This window comes from Varroa jacobsoni, unplaced genomic scaffold, assembly GCF_002532875.2.
Source record: "Varroa jacobsoni isolate VJ856 unplaced genomic scaffold, vjacob_1.0 scaffold_881, whole genome shotgun sequence".
NCBI classification, from domain to species: domain Eukaryota; kingdom Metazoa; phylum Arthropoda; class Arachnida; order Mesostigmata; family Varroidae; genus Varroa; species Varroa jacobsoni.
Genome location: NW_019213783.1, coordinates 117,514 through 139,722, shown reverse-complemented (window position 1 = coordinate 139,722; position 22,209 = coordinate 117,514). Strand labels below are relative to the sequence as shown.

General features: G+C 39.6%; 2 protein-coding genes across 3 annotated transcripts; both read right to left on the bottom strand.

Annotated features, from left to right (window-relative positions):
• Positions 1-149: 149 nt before the first annotated feature.
• On the bottom strand, positions 150-7,671 carry LOC111264634 (venom protease). Of its 2 annotated transcripts, none has more exons than XM_086970140.1 (8): positions 7,400-7,671; positions 5,314-5,378; positions 4,355-4,523; positions 3,626-3,706; positions 2,836-3,038; positions 2,335-2,483; positions 1,019-1,069; positions 150-342 (listed from the first exon to the last, which is right to left on the bottom strand). In XM_086970140.1, the coding sequence occupies exons 1-8, from the start codon at positions 7,411-7,413 to the stop codon at positions 232-234; spliced, it is 843 nt and encodes a 280-aa protein (XP_086826266.1). In that variant the 5' UTR covers positions 7,414-7,671; the 3' UTR covers positions 150-231. The 2 variants fall into 2 exon arrangements, with proteins under 2 accessions (XP_086826266.1, XP_022696433.1); XM_022840698.2 differs by having other exon boundaries at positions 154-342; positions 2,335-2,495; positions 7,400-7,670.
• A 3,005-nt stretch (positions 7,672-10,676) lies between these two features.
• On the bottom strand, positions 10,677-21,292 carry LOC111264633 (beta-1,3-galactosyltransferase 4). Its single transcript, XM_022840694.1, has 4 exons — positions 20,652-21,292; positions 15,303-15,482; positions 12,842-12,958; positions 10,677-11,606 (listed from the first exon to the last, which is right to left on the bottom strand). The coding sequence occupies exons 1-4, from the start codon at positions 21,097-21,099 to the stop codon at positions 11,326-11,328; spliced, it is 1,026 nt and encodes a 341-aa protein (XP_022696429.1). The 5' UTR covers positions 21,100-21,292; the 3' UTR covers positions 10,677-11,325.
• Positions 21,293-22,209: the final 917 nt, after the last annotated feature.

Here is a 22,209-nt window from a genome sequence, read left to right as displayed (position 1 = left end):
GGGAAACAAAGGGCGTAGATGGAATATGTCAGTGATAGTAGTACAGCCCTAGATGCGCGAATGATGTATTTTCAAATATGATCTAATTTATCTGTTGTTTTCGAAAATATGCACCGTTGTTTAAATGTACATTTCACATGTTTATTTTCTACTTCTCTTTCTCGCAACTATGAAGATAAAAAAAAAAAAAACAAGCACTTTTTCGGGTAGTACGGAAGCGATAATGTATTTTCAACGTAAATGTTTAACAGCTCTGGCAATCCAATCCACATAATTGAATACATTGACGTATACTCCAGGAGAAGTGCCAGCGCACTCCAAACCTCCGGAAACGATACCCACCTGCAAAGAAGGGGCCCGGATTAGATGCCACGCTGATATAGACATATTTTACTTTACGACACCCCATGGGAACAAGTTACTGATGAACAAGTTGACCAGGTGACATAGTAGAGCCATTAAGTCGACGTTCAATTCAAAGGACACACCGGCAAAAATTACTTCCGTCGCATAACTCATAGCTCGCTGGTATTTGTCATTTTATAAATGAAAGATAGGTCTACTGTTAGAACCGCTGGCCAGTTGACAGATGATGCTTAAAAAACAAGTACCCAAAGTGTCTTGCGAAGTAATGAATCACTTTATGAATCGTTGAATTTCGATTGATATGAGTGTCACGGAGAGAATTTCTTATAAAAAAAATGCTATAAAGTACGATATAAGTTTAAGTGCGAAATATTGTAAGATGCCACAGTGCATAATGACACGGCGGGGATCAATTTTGAATATATTACGAATGGAAAATATAATGAATTTCGCGCTGATCAGACAAATATATACAGCCGAGACTTCAAAACTGACAACCCGGTACCCGTACCACCCCATTAGAAGAACCACTTTCTAAAATTCAAATAAATCAATCGAATTAAGAATATTTGTGACACTTGTGAGACAATTTCGTATTTTTCTAGCAAAAAAGCCGTCGCTAATACACACATAAAAACGGCGAAGAACTCACTTGATAAAATCGTCCCCCGACGCTCACTGTCAAAGCTCCGCCTGAGTCCCCCTGAAATGGTTACACGTTATCGATGTTTTTCCTTTCAGTCATGTTCGTGCATCGGATAAATCTCTTATTTGTGTACTCAAATGTTAGGTGTAGGCTTTGAAATTCAGTTGGTAAACACGAAATGCGTTTGTACGCATGAAGTCGCATGTATGAGAAAGTAGTGCTTCTTAGATTTCTACTTGCGAACGGTAAAGTAGAAGATTATAATTTGCAGAAAAAAAAACCTGGTGCTCAGGAGTTTTTCTCGTAAGGTGCTCGAGTACGCACGCGCTGTTATGATGTAACTAAGATATGGGATCCTGATCTGTTCTAATTAGTGTTTGCCAGTTTCTATAATGGGTCGCAGAATGTCTTGTAGTCCACGATTTTGATAGAACTATTATTATAACTATAATTATAAAATGGAAGACTCATGGTCGTCCATATCTACATTGCGTACGCAAAGCGAAACGCAGGACATACGACTAAAGACTAAAGATAATCCAGACATGCACACACTTTAGCAAAAACTTTCTGTCTTGTAATAATAAATTGACATAACGTTCGAATTTCTCGGTCACCGAGAGGCTCGTTACGATGTCAACGAATCTTCTATGAATAAAATTATAAGCAAACGATTAAACGTGCTACCATAAAAACCATGTGAGAACTTAAATTCGATCCCTCTCGTGGATAAACTCGTGTGATTTTCGTCATCAGGATTAGACTCCGAGCCCCGTGGCAAGTACCCTTGCCTAAATCTGTGCTGTTTCTGACGACATCGTTTCGTCAATTTACGCGACACAATCTTGAATCCGAATCGAGGCGAAACGAAATCATAATAAAACAAAACTGACGAAGACGCTCTAATTAGCGCTAAAAAATTGGGCATCAGAACTTACTGGAAAAAGTGGTATTGCGCTGCAAACAGACGTAGCCCAGTCGACTCCGAATAAAAAAGACGTTGGGAATCGTTGGTGCGCTCCTTTATAATGATCTGACTCCGTGTATATTCTTCGAGTACTATCTACACTTGGCTTTTTTTAAACGATCTTGATCGTTAGATGATTAGATCTGCACGACAGGAGATTAAGTCAAAATTGTCATAAACTATTTTCCCGCTACTGCCAGACTGGAAATCTTCACAATGGTCAAGCCTATTCCTAACACGATTGCCAGCCCTAATGCTTACTTGCTAAGGAAAGGTATTTTATTAAACTATGTATCATGCATCAAAAAACCTCCGGCGTACCATAAAGGAACATGTTTTTTATCCATTAACTTACGACACATGTGTCTGAGTTGTACTCGAAGGTACACATTTGATAACCAATATGGAAGTGCGATGATCCAGTCGCTTCATCGAGATATCGCTTATAGCACTCACGGTCGTCAAGGATACGAAGGGAAGTTTTCATGAGAATGCTGGTGTCAGCTTTTGACGCGGCTAAGAAGAAGCGAATGTACGCAGGGAACGGGAACAATACGTATGTAAGAGAACATAATTAAATTTGATTAACATTAACTAATGCAAATTACTTCTAAAGTGGATACTGGCTATCTACATATAAGACTTTTGATGAGCGTCCCTATAAGAGATCCGATTATTCTTCAGCTTCCGCTGGTTAGGTCTTCGCTAACTAGGGTGGTAAGGGAGGCAAATTTGTTGTGGATCGTGCATAAATCCGAAAGAAAGATTCTGTTGGTTTGAAACCTCAATGACTTATTATGGGCACTAGCGACCAGCTGTTAGAGGTCGTGCAATGAAAGACTCATTTTATACTTACATTGTCTAGTACGCTCCAAGTAATTAGGATCGATAAGTGCCCCAAATCCGGCCACCAGACCGGCTCTCTGAACAAGATTTCTTGGGCGCAGATTGCCGTCAGGCAAACAAATAGGGCGTACAAATCTGCTATATACGACGTCCCGTGCAAGCCTTAACACCATTACATCATTAAGGAGCTCAGCTGAGTCAAACTTGGGGTGTCTGTACGGCATGAGATTATGAGACAGATATTTATTAGAGGTTGATTCGACAGAGAGCGAAACTGAAACACAGACTGAAGTAGCTCAGTGTCTTCGCGTAGTTTGTATACCGGGGCTATTGGTAAACGGTTAAACCAAATAGTGTTGTTAAAACCATTCCCTGCACAGGTTGACAATCTTTACTATTCTATGCATATGTATAGCGCAAAATAATTAACTGCTGTGTGGCATTCTAAAGCGTTTAAAAAAACTAACTTATTGTAGCTCAAAACGAATTATAAAATTGGTGTTTACTAACGTAGGGACCGCATGTTGAATGATGTAGTCACATCTGAAAGCACGCTGCAATCAGATTAGCCAACCCGCCTTCTAGGCTGTTACAGGTGTAGACCCGTTGTGTAGCAAGCTTGCTAAAGGAACTGGTAGAAATAAGAGCAATCTTCTGAGACTATAGCTGTTTTTTAGCATTATGGCAGCGCACAGCACTTTGTAATCGTTAGCAGACCTTGAACACGTTCACTGACAGCAAAGCTACCATTATAGTTACTTTGTAACTTATAACATAACCTTGTATATTATTTTACTTACACAATGAGAGATGAAACGTCAACACGTTGACTGGTATTCAGGGTGTTACTGCCGTACATGATAACAATGTGCTTGGTAGATCTGTGCGAGAGTCAATTTAACATAATGAAGTTAGTTCGACCTACTTGAAGAAGGAACTAGAGCATATATTACGGTTCTCAATTTTTTTCTAGTGTATTTTATTGAACTATGTGACAAATCGATTGTTCAACATTCTGTATACAATATCCATTATGCAGCGTTCTAGCAGCTGCTAGTAGTAGCACGCCATTTTGGTCAGAATGTGATATACAGATTAGCAGTCTGGTTACTCCGAAAATTTCCGCTGCTTTCTAGGCCAAGAAGAATTGTTTCTACTTGTTGGTCCCGCTGTGTTGAATTAACGAAAAGCGTAAATGGCCTGCGGTTGATGTATATTCCGCCGGTTCTATCATATGAAGCAGGGCGATGCGCGTCAAATTAGAACGATTTACATGAGCAGTGTGGCCTTCAAAATACATTGTTAGGCATATAGACACTGTGCGATAGCAGGGCACCGGCAAGCTTCTTCAAGTATGTAACGACAATTAAAAATGAATAGGCAATTAAAGAAATGACATCTTTACCGTTGACCAGGGGCTGTCTGACGATAGGATTGGCGCACGGACGGTGCGTAGTATATTACTCATACGTATTACGTGCCAGCGAGTGACGGCTAAATCATTCCTAACGACGCGGTAAGTGACGCACCTGTCTAAACAATGGGCGGCCGTAAGTACGTGGCGAACGGTGAGAATCGAGCCTGAGCATCGATTGATACCTCCTGCTACATAGATGTGAATATTCACAACCCAGGGCAGTTCTCCGGAAGCCGCTTGAACGCCATTGACGATACGCCCCGTCGTAGAGATACCGCAGGCTTGTCATACAGAATGCAGATAAAGTCACACGAGTAAATCATCTTTAGTTTAATCAATGTACGACATCAATAGAAGCTGATTAACATAGCTTTACATCAATATGTGCAGCGTGACTCACGCAAGCATATATCATTCAGGGAAGGTAGGTGACCCGCTCGAGCAAGGCACAGAGCTATCTTGTCTTTGAAAATTGACCAACATATACATGCTTCACGGTTCTATTCTAGATAACAAAAAAAACACAGTATCTTTTTTTCGTTATCTATTTTTTTTTTTTATTTTTGGCATTATTCACTATACTATATAACGTTCTCTAAGAAAGCTTAAATTAATTCTACGCAAATTTCTAAGTTGCCGAATATAATGAACAATTCTCAAATCCATATGCGGAACTTTCCATAAAAATATTCATATGATTCTTTATAGCATCATTTTCTCATTATAATAAAACAAAAAAAAAAAGAACACCTTTGATTAAGAAAGTATATTTTTTTAGTTTAACAGCGTTTCTATAAACATTTGATCAATGCCCCTATGCGGATCGCTATCGTTCGACGCTAACGCATGGGAAAGCTTGTAACACGAAATCAATGATTAATCTTTTCATAAAACCCCGAAATCGGCTGAAATACGTTTGTCAATAACTAAATATGGCCTTTGCACGAGACTAGTCAATCCATTTGTATTCCGTCTATAAATCGATTCGTTTTATGAACTTTGCACAGATTTTATGTTTGTGCTGCTGCAACGTCGATTCTTATACGAACGAAAACGAAAATTCGAACTTACTAGACGTATTAATTAGCGATGAGTCGACTGCCGTTACGACCGCGCAGCAACTGGCCGCAACGAGCCTGCAAACGTTGAAAAAAGGGACGTTTTTTTGTTAACGCTCTACTTTATTCTTTAGTAGATTTACAATTTAAAGAAGCGGTACGACACTTGGATTTTGTGTCCGTTCCATTGTTTCTGTAATAGGATCATATAGTTCAAAGGGTAGATTTTTCACGAACTATCACTTTCATTAGCCGTACCAGTCACACACGTGTGCTTTGTTTGATTAGAAAAATGCTTCAAACCCAGCTCAAGACAAGCTATGAGCCGTTAAACATGCCCACTGGGGACTGTACTGAAAGTACTGTTCTAATACGTTCTAGTGGCAAACTCCCCATGTATCTAGGTCTAGATAGCATTGTTTTTCTTTAGCGAAAGACGGACAGAGAAAATAAGTTGCGCTTGTACAGCTTTTCAAACAACTACTTAATTAAAAACCGCATTGAAAAAAATGCACGTGATAGTCTATTGCAACGATCAGTAATGATTTAATGAGTGCTATAAAAGGTTGCAGTCCTTTAACAGCATAAAATAGGCCGAATAGGGTCAGGAGTACGTTTGTCCTCCAAGCAAGTACTTCGAAGCTATAAATAGCTACTAAAAAAAAAATTAGAAGAAAAAATCAAATCGATGTCTAAGTACACGTAGGAAAAGATAGTGGCTCGATATAATCAAGGCTCATTATGCTGCTTAAAGTAGTCCTTTCAAATGCACACGACTTATTGACATAAATTGCTCAAATAAAGAGAAGACCGGCATCAACACTCATTGTAAAATAAAGTTTATTGTTTTCAATAGACAATATTAACACAGAAGTCTTTGAATAGGATTTACCGAAAGACGGCCTTACTACTATAGTTGGCAAGCAGCAACGGAAGTTATCTAAAATTTGTCTGAGTATTCCACGAGGAACTGCAATAACGGTTATTCTATTACTAAATTTAGGTTTTTTTTTTAATTTACATGCGTTTTACAAGTAACGTTCTGCAGCTTCCGGTTCTTGCAATAGAACGAGCAAGCTGTTCGCATACGGAGAGATACACATGTGACTGTTTGGGAAAACCGCATAGTATAGACTCCACTCGGAAATTACAGAACCGCTTTTTAGGCCCGGGTATAAAAGGCTTTCTTTGGTTTTTCTAAAGCGATTTTTTGTGGTTAACACTGAATAACCTGTATTGACTTTATAATATAAAATTGTATTAGCTATTAATTAATAACAAAACCGTATTATTAGTCACTGTCGCTGCTGTTAGAGACGCGAGGCTGGGCGAACTGTTGATCTCAAACGAAGCACCTCTACCATGGCTACAACGATCATGAGACTTGACGCTACTAAACGTTTCTCTTCGGTAAAAAAAAACAGTAAAAACTACAGGATAAACCTCCAAGTACCAGTCTGCCTAAAATACAATCACCGATGACAAATTTTAGCCGCTACATCGAAACGAAGAAAAACAAGTAGTTGAAATGGTATGCCCTTCTTTACGCGTTTTCATCATTAAAGAGTAGAGAAATACGACCCGTGCCTCAACTGGAAAAGTTGCGCTACCGATACACAGGGCGAGGCCCTTGAGGATGATCGCGTCAAAAACTAAACGTATATTTAAATGAAGAAAGGCTTCTGTTCTAAAAAAATGATCAGAGTAAATCCCATCGCGGATGACATCGAAACGACAGATAAACGATGGCATCTAGCAAATGTTACTCTAATATTAGGTGCAACTAACTTACAATCCTACCATCGTCGCCGGATCATTTTATCAGTACCAGCTCACTTTATCTCACACTTGCAAATAAATACAAGTATATCTATTTCCACTCAGTAGATTTTCGACGATTTGGGAGGTCCAGAGCTAACAATAAATTCGAGCTTTCCCTCGAAAGCCGCTTAAAGTAATTCTGATTCAAGAACTCAAAGCTAAATAGTAACGTTTTGCCGACGCAATAATGGCCCACGTCCAGTGTAGTATCCACGCGCTTCAACATCTAACACACACAGTAGAAACCATACACTTTTGATGTATTATACAAAACTAACCACTTATTAAACATAATGCCAATAGCAACGAGCTCCGTTGATCGAATCGATTCTGGAAGTCGTTCGAAGCCAACACTCTGAGATATTGGTTTCCCATTAGACAACTGTGAATCTATTTTGTGGCTGATCACGACCACACGTAAATCTGTCCCAATATCTTAGCGTCAAGTAAGTCTTGGGGATACGACGTACGTACACTTAGACAACAGGGCGCTAATAGGTACGAATGAGATATTCTTATAGAAAAGCCAGCTCGTCACCGTTGGGCTGTAATCATACCATTTCACCGATAGGCTTAACAAACGACCATTCGGAGCGACGTTTGTCACCTGGTTAAATGGAAACTGTCAGATCTTGTTGCAGTCGCGTTCTTCTAATAGTTGTATTATAAGATCATCACCAATTCTACATGGGATGCTTCTCGCTTTAACCGATTGCTAAATATTTCCCGTATCTAAATATCGCGCACCAGTACAATGTGATCTTCGTGCAAAGTAATCAATTTTCTAGTATGTTCCCCATAGTTACGTATGCGATTGACACAAGTCAGTAGATCAAGCAGCCCGAAGGCTTGATAAGATATAATGCTTCCTTTTATGCCTATTCAAGCGCAAAAAGAGCTCTTTCAAATTAAAAGGTCCGCAAGATCTATGAGACGACCTCAATTGCACTTTGCCGTTTTCCATGGTCATTTTTTCCATACTCTTTTATTGTCAGTAAATGCATATCACTAGTTCTGTATTGATAGCCAACTATTTCATCTAGAAAAAGAGCAGCTCGTACCATCGCAGCGGGTACTTACCTCATATGCAACTTCAGTTACCATCCGCAAAGTCCTATTTTTCTCTTTAACTTTGTGACAAACTTTTTTACACAGTTTAACTTATAATAATGTAATGGGACATTTCAGTGATTCGTTTACCTCACCGGTAGTTAACTTGATTTCTAGTATTCTAAGTTCTAGGCGGTCTATATCCGAGTAATCGAATACAGTTTAGCCTATTCGTAGACATCGTGAGCGTGCAATCTCTACCAAATGGCATCTGCCAACTTGCAAACTGTCAACTCTCTATCCAATGATAGCGGAAGGAACGGGATAATCATGATGAATCTATTTCCGAGAAAGCGTTACGAAGGTGTTTCAACTGTCAACACTGAACAAACTTAAATAACTTTACCAGGTATACAGGATACAAGGATTTTCAACATGAGTTCGACAAACAAAATTTCTTTTACGCCAATCCTAATTATGGATCAACACTCAATGAATTTTTTTGAGAACTTTTGTAAACATCAATTTTATGTACTAAAGCTCTATGTCATATGTCGCTAAGCTAAAACTACTTTTTTTTTTTTCTAATTTACTCACGTATTTTCGCATCATCATCATCATCACTAATGTTCTAGGGTGATTTGATTGATCAAATTATTCGTTAAATACAGAGTCCCTAGGACGAGGGTACGCAAACGGAAAGAACTGATACGCTACTAAAAAAACAAACTGGGGACATGATGAATCTAACAAAAGAAATAGAATTTCAAGTGTGAGATTTAGGGTTAAAAAAATTTGTTGAAAAGTCGCAACCGTATGGGGAAACGATGCCGACACTCATGTCGAATGATGTTGCAATCGGCAGCTCATTTAATTAGTCCAATCCAAAAAAGGCTTTATTGAGGGTACAATCTCTCTGTTAATCCTACAAGTATTACAAACGAAGCTGGCTGTAACTTCTTACAGAATGATTGTACTAACATATCGATTGATATTCTCAGCATGCTAAAAAAACGAATAAAAAGTTACAAGCATTTGTACTTTGTTTTTTTACAGATATCGAGTAAAGTGTATCAGAAAAACTGTTCATAACCTCTGCAAACCAGAACTGAAATAATCTGAAGTTATCCTTCTACTATAATACTAAATATTATGATGAACTTTTAGTCATCCCATGTGAATCTGAATTGAAGCATTGTTTATATATGTACATTTTTTTTTCGACCCGGTTAAGTTTTTCATAAATATGCAAAACCTTACCAAAAAAAAAAAAAGAATTTATTTATAAACCGTACAATCACAATTACAATCAAAGGCGTCCTTGCGTAAAATAAAACAGCGTTCTTCCAGCCTAGTTTAAAGAAACATATTTTTGCTTCTTTCAGCATTTAGGTCGAACTGAACCAGCTAAATAAAAATATACTAAAATCTTCTATTGTGCCCGAGCGATCGGACGGAACAAAATATTTGATTCAATCCTTACTTTATGGCGATTCCCGCCTCTCGTCGGTAGTATTCATATGAAATTTAAGAAAATGAGAAAGCCTAATTTCAGGCAGCTTTAACGTCTAAATTGTTTGAATGCCAATTCCAACACCATTGCGGTCATCAGACATAGCAACTTAGTAGTATATTAGTATAGCTGAACTGTATATCTTTTGACTTACTTCATTAAAAAGTTGATGCATTCCGAGTGTCCATCCTGTTTCAGGAAATGCGGAGGACGTAAAACGTACCAACTTTACCTAACCAAAGTATTGATAAACCACCGGAGGTTCGAAGGAAAGTTTCTAACCGTGTATGATGCTGAAGGATTTGCTCACGGGCACCGAAATTTGCATAACAGTATTTCCTGTTTCCTTTCCGAGGGTAACACTGTTCAGGAGAAGTCCGACCTAGCACGGGCACTATCGTAATCCTTTACTTGAAAAGTAGAACCAGCAGCATTTCTTTACAGGAGGCAGAAAAGCTAAATAACAGATCTCTGCTAAAAACCACGAAAATTACACGCTAATACATACATTATGGATATTCGAGAAACTACCAGGACGTCAGCACGGATTTATGAAAGATCAGACCGTCTTGTAGCAGAATGATGTTTGCCAAACTGACATTTGCAGCATAACTTTCAATAATATTTAATTGTGCGTTTAATGACGGCACAGTAGGGAGCCCGTTTCTAAAGACCAATCACCCCTTCCACCCATAAGAATTCATCGAAGCATAGGAGGACAAAATTGCCCAGTGTGTTTCGCACTGTTTTGTTTCCTATTATGGGCAAAATAGTCACTTTATTTTTACAACAATAACCTCGTATAATAATTCTCATAGTTTTATTTTAGTTCGGTGGGTTGCTAAGTCAACTAAAAATGAGTCCTCATGGACTACGTCATGTTTTTTCTGGCCTATTACAACCTCTAGGACGACCCCTTTTTTTAATTAAATATCTTTACGTTGTATTATATTTAACCTTAACCGTAGGTTGTTCCACGATAAATGGACGCATTTCAAGACTGGACCCGATAAACACATAATAACTACGCGATGTTTTATTTTTAATATACGTTCGTCCTTTGTTTCAACTTAGTTTTCTACTTTTGTGTTATTTCCAAAATAAGACATAAATATCAGCCCTTCTAATCCTTTCTTATGGAATGAGCTTTGCAACATTTTCTAGCAGCAAAGGACGCCTGCTGCGCACGCCACCTGGAAGCAGGCAGTTAGAATACGGTTAAGAAATGGGTAAAGGCCGGTTTAGATAGGTTTGAGATTAGATACCAATCGCTCGGTTACTATTCAATAAAGATTTTCTGACACAATGATGGTTCATCTGTTCTGTGTGTAAAATGAAGATTTCTACAGTCATAATGGTACCGATTTACAAATAACAGCCGGAATGATAGCACTGAGCAGGAATCGTTACTATTATTATCATTAGATTAAGTAAAAAGCAAGTCACACGCTTCCAAAAAATCAGCTCATGTTTTTTTAGAAGTAAATTGTGCCACAGGGTTTGGTTAATTTACTCAGAGAAAATTTTCACTCGCGATCAATTGACAACGAGCCGTATTCTTCACGTCGGTATTTTCCAAGATGACTTTTTAAGCTAAGCTAAGCTATATATGCATAGTTGCTTTGCGCATAATATCACAGGTCAATGCATTAAATATTCGTTTTCTGGGTGCGAACACTCTCCTTCAGAAAGCGTCTTCATAACAGCTCGCATCCTCTGAGGACTCATATGATGGCCAGTAAATGCGTGAGCAAGCTCACAGGGGTGCTGGACCCAACGCCCACAACTGAATCCCCTATGGTGGGTAGGCACTCTAGTGGGAGGCGTAGCAGCCCGGGCGCAGCGTGACGTTAGGTACACATCTTCCACAGGAATTGGGTCCGAACGAAGACATCCAGATGGTAGAGATAGAGCTGTGTCACCTGAAGGTAGAGTTAAAGCAAATGGGCAATGCAGCTAAAAGAAGAATTTGATATCGGTAAAAGGTCGTTAACGTGCGCCCTATACTTACATGTCATCATGATATAATTTACTGGAATAAACTATTCTATATTCGATTTTCAGCTAAGCTGTAAGTCGTGCTTGTGATGTTGGATGTACGACTGATGCATTCTGAAAGCTAATATTATTTTTGAACAGAGCAGGAAATGGAATTTTTAAACAATTCATTTACTTAACCTGTAATGTGTACATTGCAGAATCTCTCATAAATTCATTCTACTTAACAACTGTACAACCGCTGTTTTTTCGAAGTACTGCTTTGACCACTCTAAACTGAGGTGGTACTTACATAAATGGCAAAGCTTTTGACCATTGACTAAAAGAGTTTTTACCACGGAATAATACTTACGGTCCTCACTAAATATTGGGTCGTGAAAGCTGAGACCCACAGCTTCTTTCAACAATACTCACATGTAAACTTAGCTATAATTCAAATATTTTATTACAGTAGTAAAATCTGAGTCGTAAGTAAAATAAATGCTATGAAATTAGAAACACTTAATCTTTAATTTTACAGTCACATTTTCTCAAGTCTTCCCGCGCCTTTCAGCTACCACAAAGATACGATTTAGAAGCAACAATGGATGAATTCAATTTTCCCGTGTTAATCATGTAACTAGACCTGTCTTGGTACGTGCCTTGTCTGGAATTTATGCCACTTTCAGAGATATTCCGTGATGTTTCGATTTGCGAACTTTACAACCAATTCAGAACGGCACCATACACCTTTCAAAATGGTTTTTGAACGTCGTCCTGCCAAAATCAAACTAGCTTGTCTTAACCAAGTGTCAGTGACACGCTGGAAAAAAATGAACGTACACGCTGATCAAATTGTTTTTTTTTAACATAACACTTTATCCATTAGGATCGAAGGTATGGCCGGCTTATCGTGTAACCGATTAGTGGGAACGCCCGAGTCTTTATATATGTCTATACCAAGATGTAACCCAATGTCTCAGCATGTAGTATTGACATTTGGGAAATGGTGCTACGACAAAGACCGTGTAAGCATAGAGTTTCTAGTTCTATTTTTCTAATACGGAATCCATAATAAATTTTATGGATCGATTAAATGTTTGCTATCCGGATTTAGAAGTTGTTAATAGTTCATCGGCTAAATCGACAATAAGCCGCCAATATGTCGATATCCACTTACGGTGTATCACGTATCCAGCTCCTACGACGAACGGCGAAATGGCCAATGCAGCCGGTACGGATTCTCCCATTGGGCCAAATGGAAGCAACTCCTGACTTTTATCGCAACCGACAATGCCTGGATTGACAAAAAAAGACGGTAGGAAATCAAAATAACAAAATACTTTGTTATTTTTTTTTGTTGGACTGTGCCGATGCTATGTAAAGCTTGTTGTACTTCAGGGCAAGTCAAAAAGTCTTCTGTGCCATCCTCAGTAAGAATTACGCTTGCCCACATCGCCCGGTCCTAGGCGAACTATAGGATTCTACGTGAGGAAAAATAGTCTAAATGTGAACCTCAGCCAATCCGGTGCACTACATATTTATCCCACCGACTAACACTAACTACACAAGCATTTATGTCGTGCTTGATTTCGATAGATTTCAATACAAGCGCCCGTTAAACTGTTAATGATGAATCGATCTTGCTACTCGAACGTGTAATTCGGACGTTTCGGCGCAAAATTGCAAGTAACGTTTCCATCAACAGTCGTCTGAGCGTGTGAGATGAACCGTCATCATGGCTAAATCATTATGACTGTTTCGAGGTGTTTAGATGAATCGCCAAACATATTCTATGCACTGTCATCTACCGTAAAAGGCTTTCTTTTGCTGTACTTGAATATGGAGGAGTATATTTAAACTGCATCTGAAACACGTGAACTCGCCAAATCGTTAGATGTGCCTTCAGACGGCTTCAGCTGCAACGGCACACTGAGGTATAGCTAGACTTCTCTGGTTCACTTGCGGGTCCGAGTCGCTTTCACGCTGACAATAGCGACGCAGTGATGAAGACCCTCTGCATAATACAAGAACCCGACAGTCGATTGAATGGCATCGCTAATTTCAGCGGTGTAACAACAGCCAAAACACGAAGCTGATGTCTAACCGCCATGGGGTCAAACAAAGATGAGGAGCGACGACGACGACGACGACGACCAGGCATTAACCGAGCAAGGCATTGGTCAATGTGTGCATTCTACTATGATTAACCTGACATCGTTCTTTAACATCAACATGTATTTGTTCGCTGAAATCCAAGAGGCGAACTTGGAATCGGCTTCAGTCGTTTAGTTCTTACCTGCCAAAAATAAGCCGTAGCGTAAGTATACGGCGGATGGCATCGTCGAGAACAGTTGTGTTGTTCTGATTGTGAAATGGAAAGCGACGTTATGACCAGCTATTTATTTGCCTTCAATCGTTCAAAATTTTAAAATTTTTCAAAATTAATTTTAAACCATTATTGGTTCTGCTTACTTTCTAGCTTCGGAATATTCCGTTCATTTATTTCGACGCTGGCTCGCAGAGCGTCTCATAGAAATGTCTGCGGATATTGTTCTAGAATTATCAGATTTGGCAGCCACCTGCGGCAAGACGGCTCGTCACTAATCGACTATTAAACGAATGATAAACGTTCGAGTATTATTGAATAATTACTGTCGATAGGATTATCGGTAGAAGATTCTAGAGGCTCGGAAACGCTGGCATTGTTGTAACGTTATGCTCTGCTTGAGAATCCAGTCATCTCAATGAGCTAGCAGCCATCGAGTCAAGCCTGTTCTAATCTTCTGACGTCTTCAGTAGTCAACGGTAACCCATGGAAGATGTTAACTCTTAAGGGTGACTGTTGTTAGATGATGCATGCCTTGCAGCCTTTGACAAGTCAATATAACACCGCCACGGTGATACATGATTAAGACAACGCTTTCCTTCGCGCTTAAATTCTCCACATGTTCGCTGTTACGTCCGTCGGGTGCCAACAAGATGGCTAAGTTAGACATCATTTTTCTGCCCGGTTCAATGTAACAGAAGCCAAGCCCATCTAACCACCTCAGAGCAACGGTGCCTCTTGGCTCCCTTCATTTCACAATATCCAAATTCAATAAAGTGTACGCGATCCAATGCTGACAGAAACGTTGTACTGTGCGACGTTTTATTATACCTGCGTATTGTTAGATTGCTTCCAGCGTACACTTGTTGCCATCTTGTGTGTAAACACAGCTTTTGGCAGTTAAAGGATTGTTACTGGGTTCAAGTGAACCGTAAGATAGAAAAAGTGAGGAAAAGTTCTGCCGACCACTCGTAGACATTATACAAACGTCGAGCTTCTTTCAAGGGAAGGAAAATATTCGCACGTCATAACGACGTCACTGATATTGTTCCTCCGATAGTTCTCCTGACGTTAGATTTTTTGCTTGGACCTTCAGCATATTGAACGACGTGTTTTTTCGATAAAATATGAATTATATTTCAGTTGGCAGATGCTTAGTCTGTGAACATTACGAAGCTGCTATCTCTGTATGGAAAGGACGCATCTTGAAGAACTTTTTTTATGCGATTCGGTGTCTGTCGCTATTATTGAATGAGTCTTAATTTTACAGCAGTTATCATTTATCCTAGCCGCAGGGTGTCGTTCTGCTTACCCAATGGATGAGTAGTGCTTAGAAAGTTGACAAGTTTTGGTACGTTTACAAATATATCATCGTCCGTCTTCATGATGTACGTAGGATGAGGGTATGTTATAGAGAAATGCGACAGCATTGAAACAGACTTAAAAGCCAGGTTGTCATATGTATCACGATAATCGCCTTGCAGAATATCGCCTGAAAATAACAACGAACAAAATTCAAGTTTAACTTATCATAGCGAACGTCTTCTTCTGTATCTAGACAAATACCAGAATGTTTTATTTATGCCAATGGGGTCAAAACGAGTTGCAGCCCATTCCTTCTCCCTATAACTTGCCACGTATGCTGAAACGGACAGAGTTAAATCGTATGTCTATTAAATATCTATGCATGCAGAGCGTCGTTGCCGTAAAACACAATAGCATAATAACAATAACGTATACTAGCCTGTATCTGATAGGAAGGCATCTGTCGTCAAGGTCATATGATTGACCTAGGGTTGAATGTAAATATCTAGATTGGCTATTGCTAGTGAATCAGTCCCGTCTGGTACAACGCGCGTCAAGACGTAAGACCAACATGAGATCTAGCTTCGTAAACGATAAAATCTATTGCGAAAATATGGACCTAAGTATGCAAGAAAATCATTATCGAGTAGTCTTTGCTACACACTGTTTCGGTTTCATATTTAAGTCACGTTTACATTAAACTTCACTTTGAACTCTACTAGACGAAAGATCTACCCACGTTTGAGGTCACCACTACAAGTGCCATGAATAAAATATCGTTGTAAAAATTACGTAAAATGGGCAAAAAATTGATGTAACATTATACATAGCAAAAAACAATTGAAGGCAATTGTAATTTCATGCGTTACCAAAAACATCGCATCTATAGAACATACAAGCTACGAAACAGGAACACTAAATTTTTATTTTTAGTTACGTGGGTGACGTGGTCAAAGGGGTGTGCGGCATCGCTGTCAGGATAGAAGAACTGCTGCTAATTTTGTTTGCGTCTAGTCTCCACGTGCTGGCACTCAGCACCGAAGTTGCAATGATTTGCCATATGGTAAAACTTTGATATTCTACGTCGACTGTGCATGCGTGCGTCACATCACGCAGCCTGAACAACCTGTACACGATTCGTAATAAATAAAAAGCAATGTCTTCGAATGCACCCACGAAATCCGAATCATACGGGAACGGTAATCATCATCTTCACAAGGCTCAGAGCTGGTGAACCGGCAAGCCCACAAATTAATGATCAACAAGCTTATCCAACGAAACCAAAATTATAGAGCTCAAATAGTGTCCCTCAGGTACATTATTCGAGGTCATTTCGCTAAAATGTACGGAGGCTGGAAACAGTTATCTAAGATGGCTCATTCTGTGTGACTCGATTCGTTTCTGAAAGACACAAATTGAGTTATATTGAGCTATATTAACGTTTGGTTCTATGTCCAGGACTCGAGTCCTGCGTAACCTGGCGCATGTGGGTGTCCCCTAGGAGGTGCTCGCCCTACTGGTCGCAGTTCTTCAGCTGAAAAGGGTAAGCGTAGGTGAGAGAACGGCGAATCTACCCCTTTTCTTTCTATAAATAACGAACCTGCCCCAAGGTGACAATCTGAGCCACTTTTGTTCGGCCAATTCCACTTGAAGACCCTCCTGAACAAATAACTAGCTGAAGGAATCTAGTCGATGTCACGCGGGTTGTTTGATCACCTATGTCTCAATCAGATTCCAAATAGAATAAGCCTTGGATTGCCTGGCCAGGATCTGTATGTACCTTATGCGGACTAATGGTCAATCTGGTTTACTCATATCCTGTAAAGGCCATAGTTTAATTTCGCATTTGACAGAGACATACAAAAAAAACCCTGACTGCCCCATGCGAGATTAAGGTCCCAAGTCAGCTCTCCCTTAAAACAAAGTCGTTACATGCTCGCAATTTGCGACTTCGACTAGCCTAACGAGGACTGTTGTTGCAGCCGATCTGGAGGGAACGGTGATAATAACCAGCTGTCTCCTAGTGGCATTGCTAGAAAGTCTGGCTCACTCGTTACTTCTAGATCAAAGATCTAGCACTTGAGATTATGCCATGCGTAGACTTAAGGATTATAAAATCTCATACGGCATAGTAATGGATTACCAACAATTCTCTGGTATGTTTTATCATATTATACTTACTATGTTGTTACGTATATATTCGAATCGGCTTATTGAACATACAACAATTGCGAAAAACCCGCAGTAACAGAAAGTGACTTCTTTATTTAGATAAGATATATTCATTCTCATTGAGCCATTCTTGGCGCACCGCAGTCAAATGAATTCAACACACGGATATCGTACTTTAATATAGATGATTTAGAAAAGTAAGGCCGAATGCAGACTTGCCAACAACTATTACTTTTGTTACAATATTTGTCGTCATTAAATAAAAGCGCAACACGTTTATGTTTTCCAACAATACACGTGTTGTGTTTTTTTCGCATCTAGCCCATGGTGTTGCCCTCTTTCTTTGTCCTAAACAATGGACAGTCACCTATTCTGTAACTTCTATTTAACTTATGTAGGTCAAATCTCAATGGCTACTTTTCATATGCAACTTTCAGCAGTGAGCGTCTTGACATTTATATACAGAGATATGTGCAGTTTACGATTGGCCCATCTGATTTCTTATTTTGCATGGTATTGTTATGGTATGTTACGTAAATTTCCTCCTTTGGAGTATTCAGTTCAGGGTCCCAATTACAGACAAAATCAATGGAAATCTAATTGTTAGCCTTTTGTCTTGCATAGTGGATCCCTTCTTAAGGCGCACATTCATCAATCGTACGACTGGCCGATATTTATAACAACGAAATATTATAACTGTACTCGTATACAGTGTATATACAATATGCACATCTGTGTTTTTGGTACAAGCGAACGATTGCCATCGGGAAGTTTCATAGCCGCAAAACTTGTTGAAGCCATTGAATATAAGAAGCTATATGTTCGCTTATCTCGAAACGAGCGATCGAAGCGATAACTAATCCGTACGTGAAACGAAGCTGATGTTACAACCATTACCCGACCGTGCGTAGGGGCATCGTGAAGCTGCTAATCGTAATTAATAAGACCAATGGCATAGGTGTTTGTCAGTGAATATTAGCAGCAACAGGCGATACCTCCACTGCTGCTGGGCATGTTAACAAACACTTGAAATGGCACCCGCAGACGCTACGAAGGACTGAGGGGAGGTCAAATGGCTTTGTCCTGAAAAACAGACGAAGTAACACCCAGTGTGTAGGTTATACGATGGCGTGCGATTTACTGACTGGTCCGTTGTTCCCATCACCATTGTGTTGGGACTGAAAAGGGCCCAACTTCATTTTATAACAGTGACCATCGTTATCAATCCGTCCACTGTACTACTGCATAGTTTGTCAAAAATCAGGCGATCCCAAGTTTCGAGAAGAAACGCTCCTACCATGCAATTTAAGGAATCCTTAAAGGAAACTAGGTTTCGTAAACGAAGAAGAATTCCTTTAGTATATTCCGAAAGCTGATCTGGGGAAACCGGATAGTATCCTAGTCCTACTAACTGCGTTCGACTCAACATTGAATTACAAACGGTATATCATTACAATCCGCCTTACAGAAATGGCTATTATTATACTGTTTAGGTGAAGTGACATCTTCACGTTATATACGTAGCGTAGCGTTCTGAGTGAGTCTCTGTAGGGTGTCTAGGCCAAAACAAAAGGTTCACGTGAGAATTTTAACAATTCCGGAGACGGAAAACGAAATATAGACCTGTAACTAATGTATCCCAATTAGTTGAAAACTACACATCTATTGATTGATAAAAGTACTTAGGTGGATACACACGATGCACCACCCAGCAGTTTTATTACACGTATCATGTCACTAACATAATTTTCGGGTCACTTTTTGTCTTCTATATATTTCACCCCGGCAAATACCTATTATCCATCATACTATTAAGTCTATCATATCCTTTTTTTTTTCCGGTTAACTAATCGGCGTCACATGTGACGATTGTAAAAGCTGTCCCCAAGCATTGGATGATACCTTTCCAATTTATCAACTGACCCACTATGTGAGCTGGTTGACAATCAGTAGTTGATAACTTAGGCTGCAATTCGGGCAAACATCCTTGTATTAATAAATAATCATATGTTTCAACAAACAGTTTACAAATACAAGATTGCATCGATTTGCGTTTGCCCAGTGAAATACCTTTCTTTATTCATACGGATCGCATTGTCTTCTTTAAAGTATTCCATTTATACATCAACGCATCATTTTGGTCATCTGAAAACGAGCCGGCGGCAGCCTAAAATATCTTACTGCTTGACAAAATAATTCTAGTTGCCTAACATAGCAGAGCTTCACTGTGTGGCGCTGCAGATAAACTTAAACTTGCCAACTTAGTTTTTTAGCCTAAACTTTTGGAGTTTTCATTTTGCCACTCTCTAGAAATCTACCTTACCCCTATTAGCAACAAAACTAGGTTCAGTCCCGGTTCAGGGTTGACAGTTTTGGGAACAGCGGAGCTTCATACATTTGTCGAATGCTTCATTCATACACCCTAAGTCGCAGGCCGCAAGCTGATTCCTTATAAGAACTAGCTCATTCGAACACGAATGTTAATCTAGTTCAAGTGTCTCCATGACGGGATTCAGTTAGTTAGCAGTAACATACTGGGTGACATCACCTTTGTGGTGCGTTGGGATCTGTATGCCCATCAATCAGGCCAAGCAGCGGCTCGCATACGGTGAGGTCAATTATTCAGTAACATTTTTGTCTCGCCGTCGACCCAATTTTCATACTGCTCGCCTTGTTGCCATACAGTGCTGCCGTCTACTTCACTTTGTAGGCTTTCTGTCATTTCTAACAATGGAGGTCGCGATGTGCAGTACTTTAGACTGAATGAATACTAGTCGACTATTATTCGTATATTGAAAAGATGCCCATTTTTTATTACATAGGCATTCTTCTGCTCGATTGCAGTCGCTAGCCAATTCATTGCGTTATTCTAGAGTGATTTACTCTAATCCAAACATTAGCCAACAATTACCGCGAACTACGCGTTACACAATTTATATTCGGCCTGCTTTAATCTCGTTGCCCTTTTTGTGTCTAATAAATTGGAGAAATTTACACCGTCACTTGTGATAGTGTAACAGATGTGGCTGTTCCAATTGTTGGAGCACCGTTTCTTTTACCTAGATTTTGTGTTGCCTAGAGTAGCCACTAAGGGGAGCGAAGAAGAGTAAATATTGTTTGCCAAGATATTAGGTAATCAGATGCTTGCTTACTTACTTACTTGAATTGTTCAATGAAAGCTTACCATATGTGTCTCCTTCACGGCGAATCTTGTTGTCCAATTCACTTTTTCCAATCATAAACACAAGTGACACATTGTTCTTTTTCCCTTGAGCACCCCAAGTTTCGCGAATGGCGTTCCTTCTGACGTCGTGCGACGGTGATGAAGCGACATAGACGTGAAGAAACACTGGTTGACTAATGCTTGGCTTACGTACGATCTGTCGAAACAAGACAGCGCCTCCATCACCTTTACGGTAACCAAGCATCGACAATTCATCATAGAACGCCCTCAAACCTGAACCTTTCGTTCTTAATACTTTCTCTCGTATTGTTCGTGAGGGACTTCCCTCTCTGAGGAGTCTCTTCGATGCGTTCGACGAGGTACCGAGGCGAACAGAATTATAAACAAGTATAAAGAACGCTAAACAAAATAGAGCTGCCAAAGAGAATCCGCGCTTTATTCTTGCCATTGTCAAGCGCCAATTGAAGTGCTTGCCCACTCATTATACCGCAGCCATTAGGTGATGCTCTTTCGTGAGCAGCTGAGAAAAGTCAAGACCATGAACCAGATATTGGTCTGTCATGCCACCACTGAGCGATCGACACCTACACCGTTAGGTGGCCTCAGCTAACATTTGGATCGTGTCCGCGCCAGTCCGCGGTGAGCTGGTCGTGGCTGTCAGTACCCACCGTTGGAAAAAGAAGTCACCGCCGAACGGAAAGGGCAAACTGTCAAAGGGGAAAAAACCCCCATCGCTTGCCCTTTGGACGCCGAACACACCAACGGATACTAACGCTACAATGCACTTGCTTAAAAAGCGTGTAGTGTTTACAGATATTTGAAAAAATGGCAAAGGTCTTCTTCATCTATATTTATTTGTAATTATATCCACGTCCTTGATTAACTGTTCATCCGTCTAGCTTAAGGATTGTAGGACTGTACCTTTTCTAGCTACCGTTTTGTCTGGCGGGGTACTATCTACATTACGATTTTATTTATAATGACATTAATTAAACCTTTACAAATCAGCAATTGACAAGCGAATTCAAGCGATCACTTAATAAAGGTCCATATATTCTAGATATCCATAATTTACGTTTCGCGTTCAGCATATGGCTTCACAAAACGTTGCTAGATGACCTGAAAAGTTATCTGGCACCACTATTTTTAACAATGTCAATTTTTTCGTTTATCTATAAATATTATCTATGATTACAATGCACAAGTCTAGTTATATAGAGAAAAACTGTAGGCGCTAGTATCAATGTAAAGGTCGAGATAGAGGTAAAACAGCTCTTTGGCAAGAATTCCTCTACGAGAAGAGGCCTTCGTTCAGTGGCTCCGAATGGTTTCCAGATGAAGACGATACAAGGAGTACTCGTTGAAAGCAAAAATCAGAGCCAACCGATAGATCACTAGACATTTTACCAAAAGGCCACTAATTTTATTATGATGACTGACTACCATTAGAATCATGATTAGTAGACGGATATTTATGTGATATGTAACTGACCAAATAGATGTTTACATAGTCGAAAAAGCACAGTTGTTTTTTTCTTTCAAAATGTAGCCACCGTTA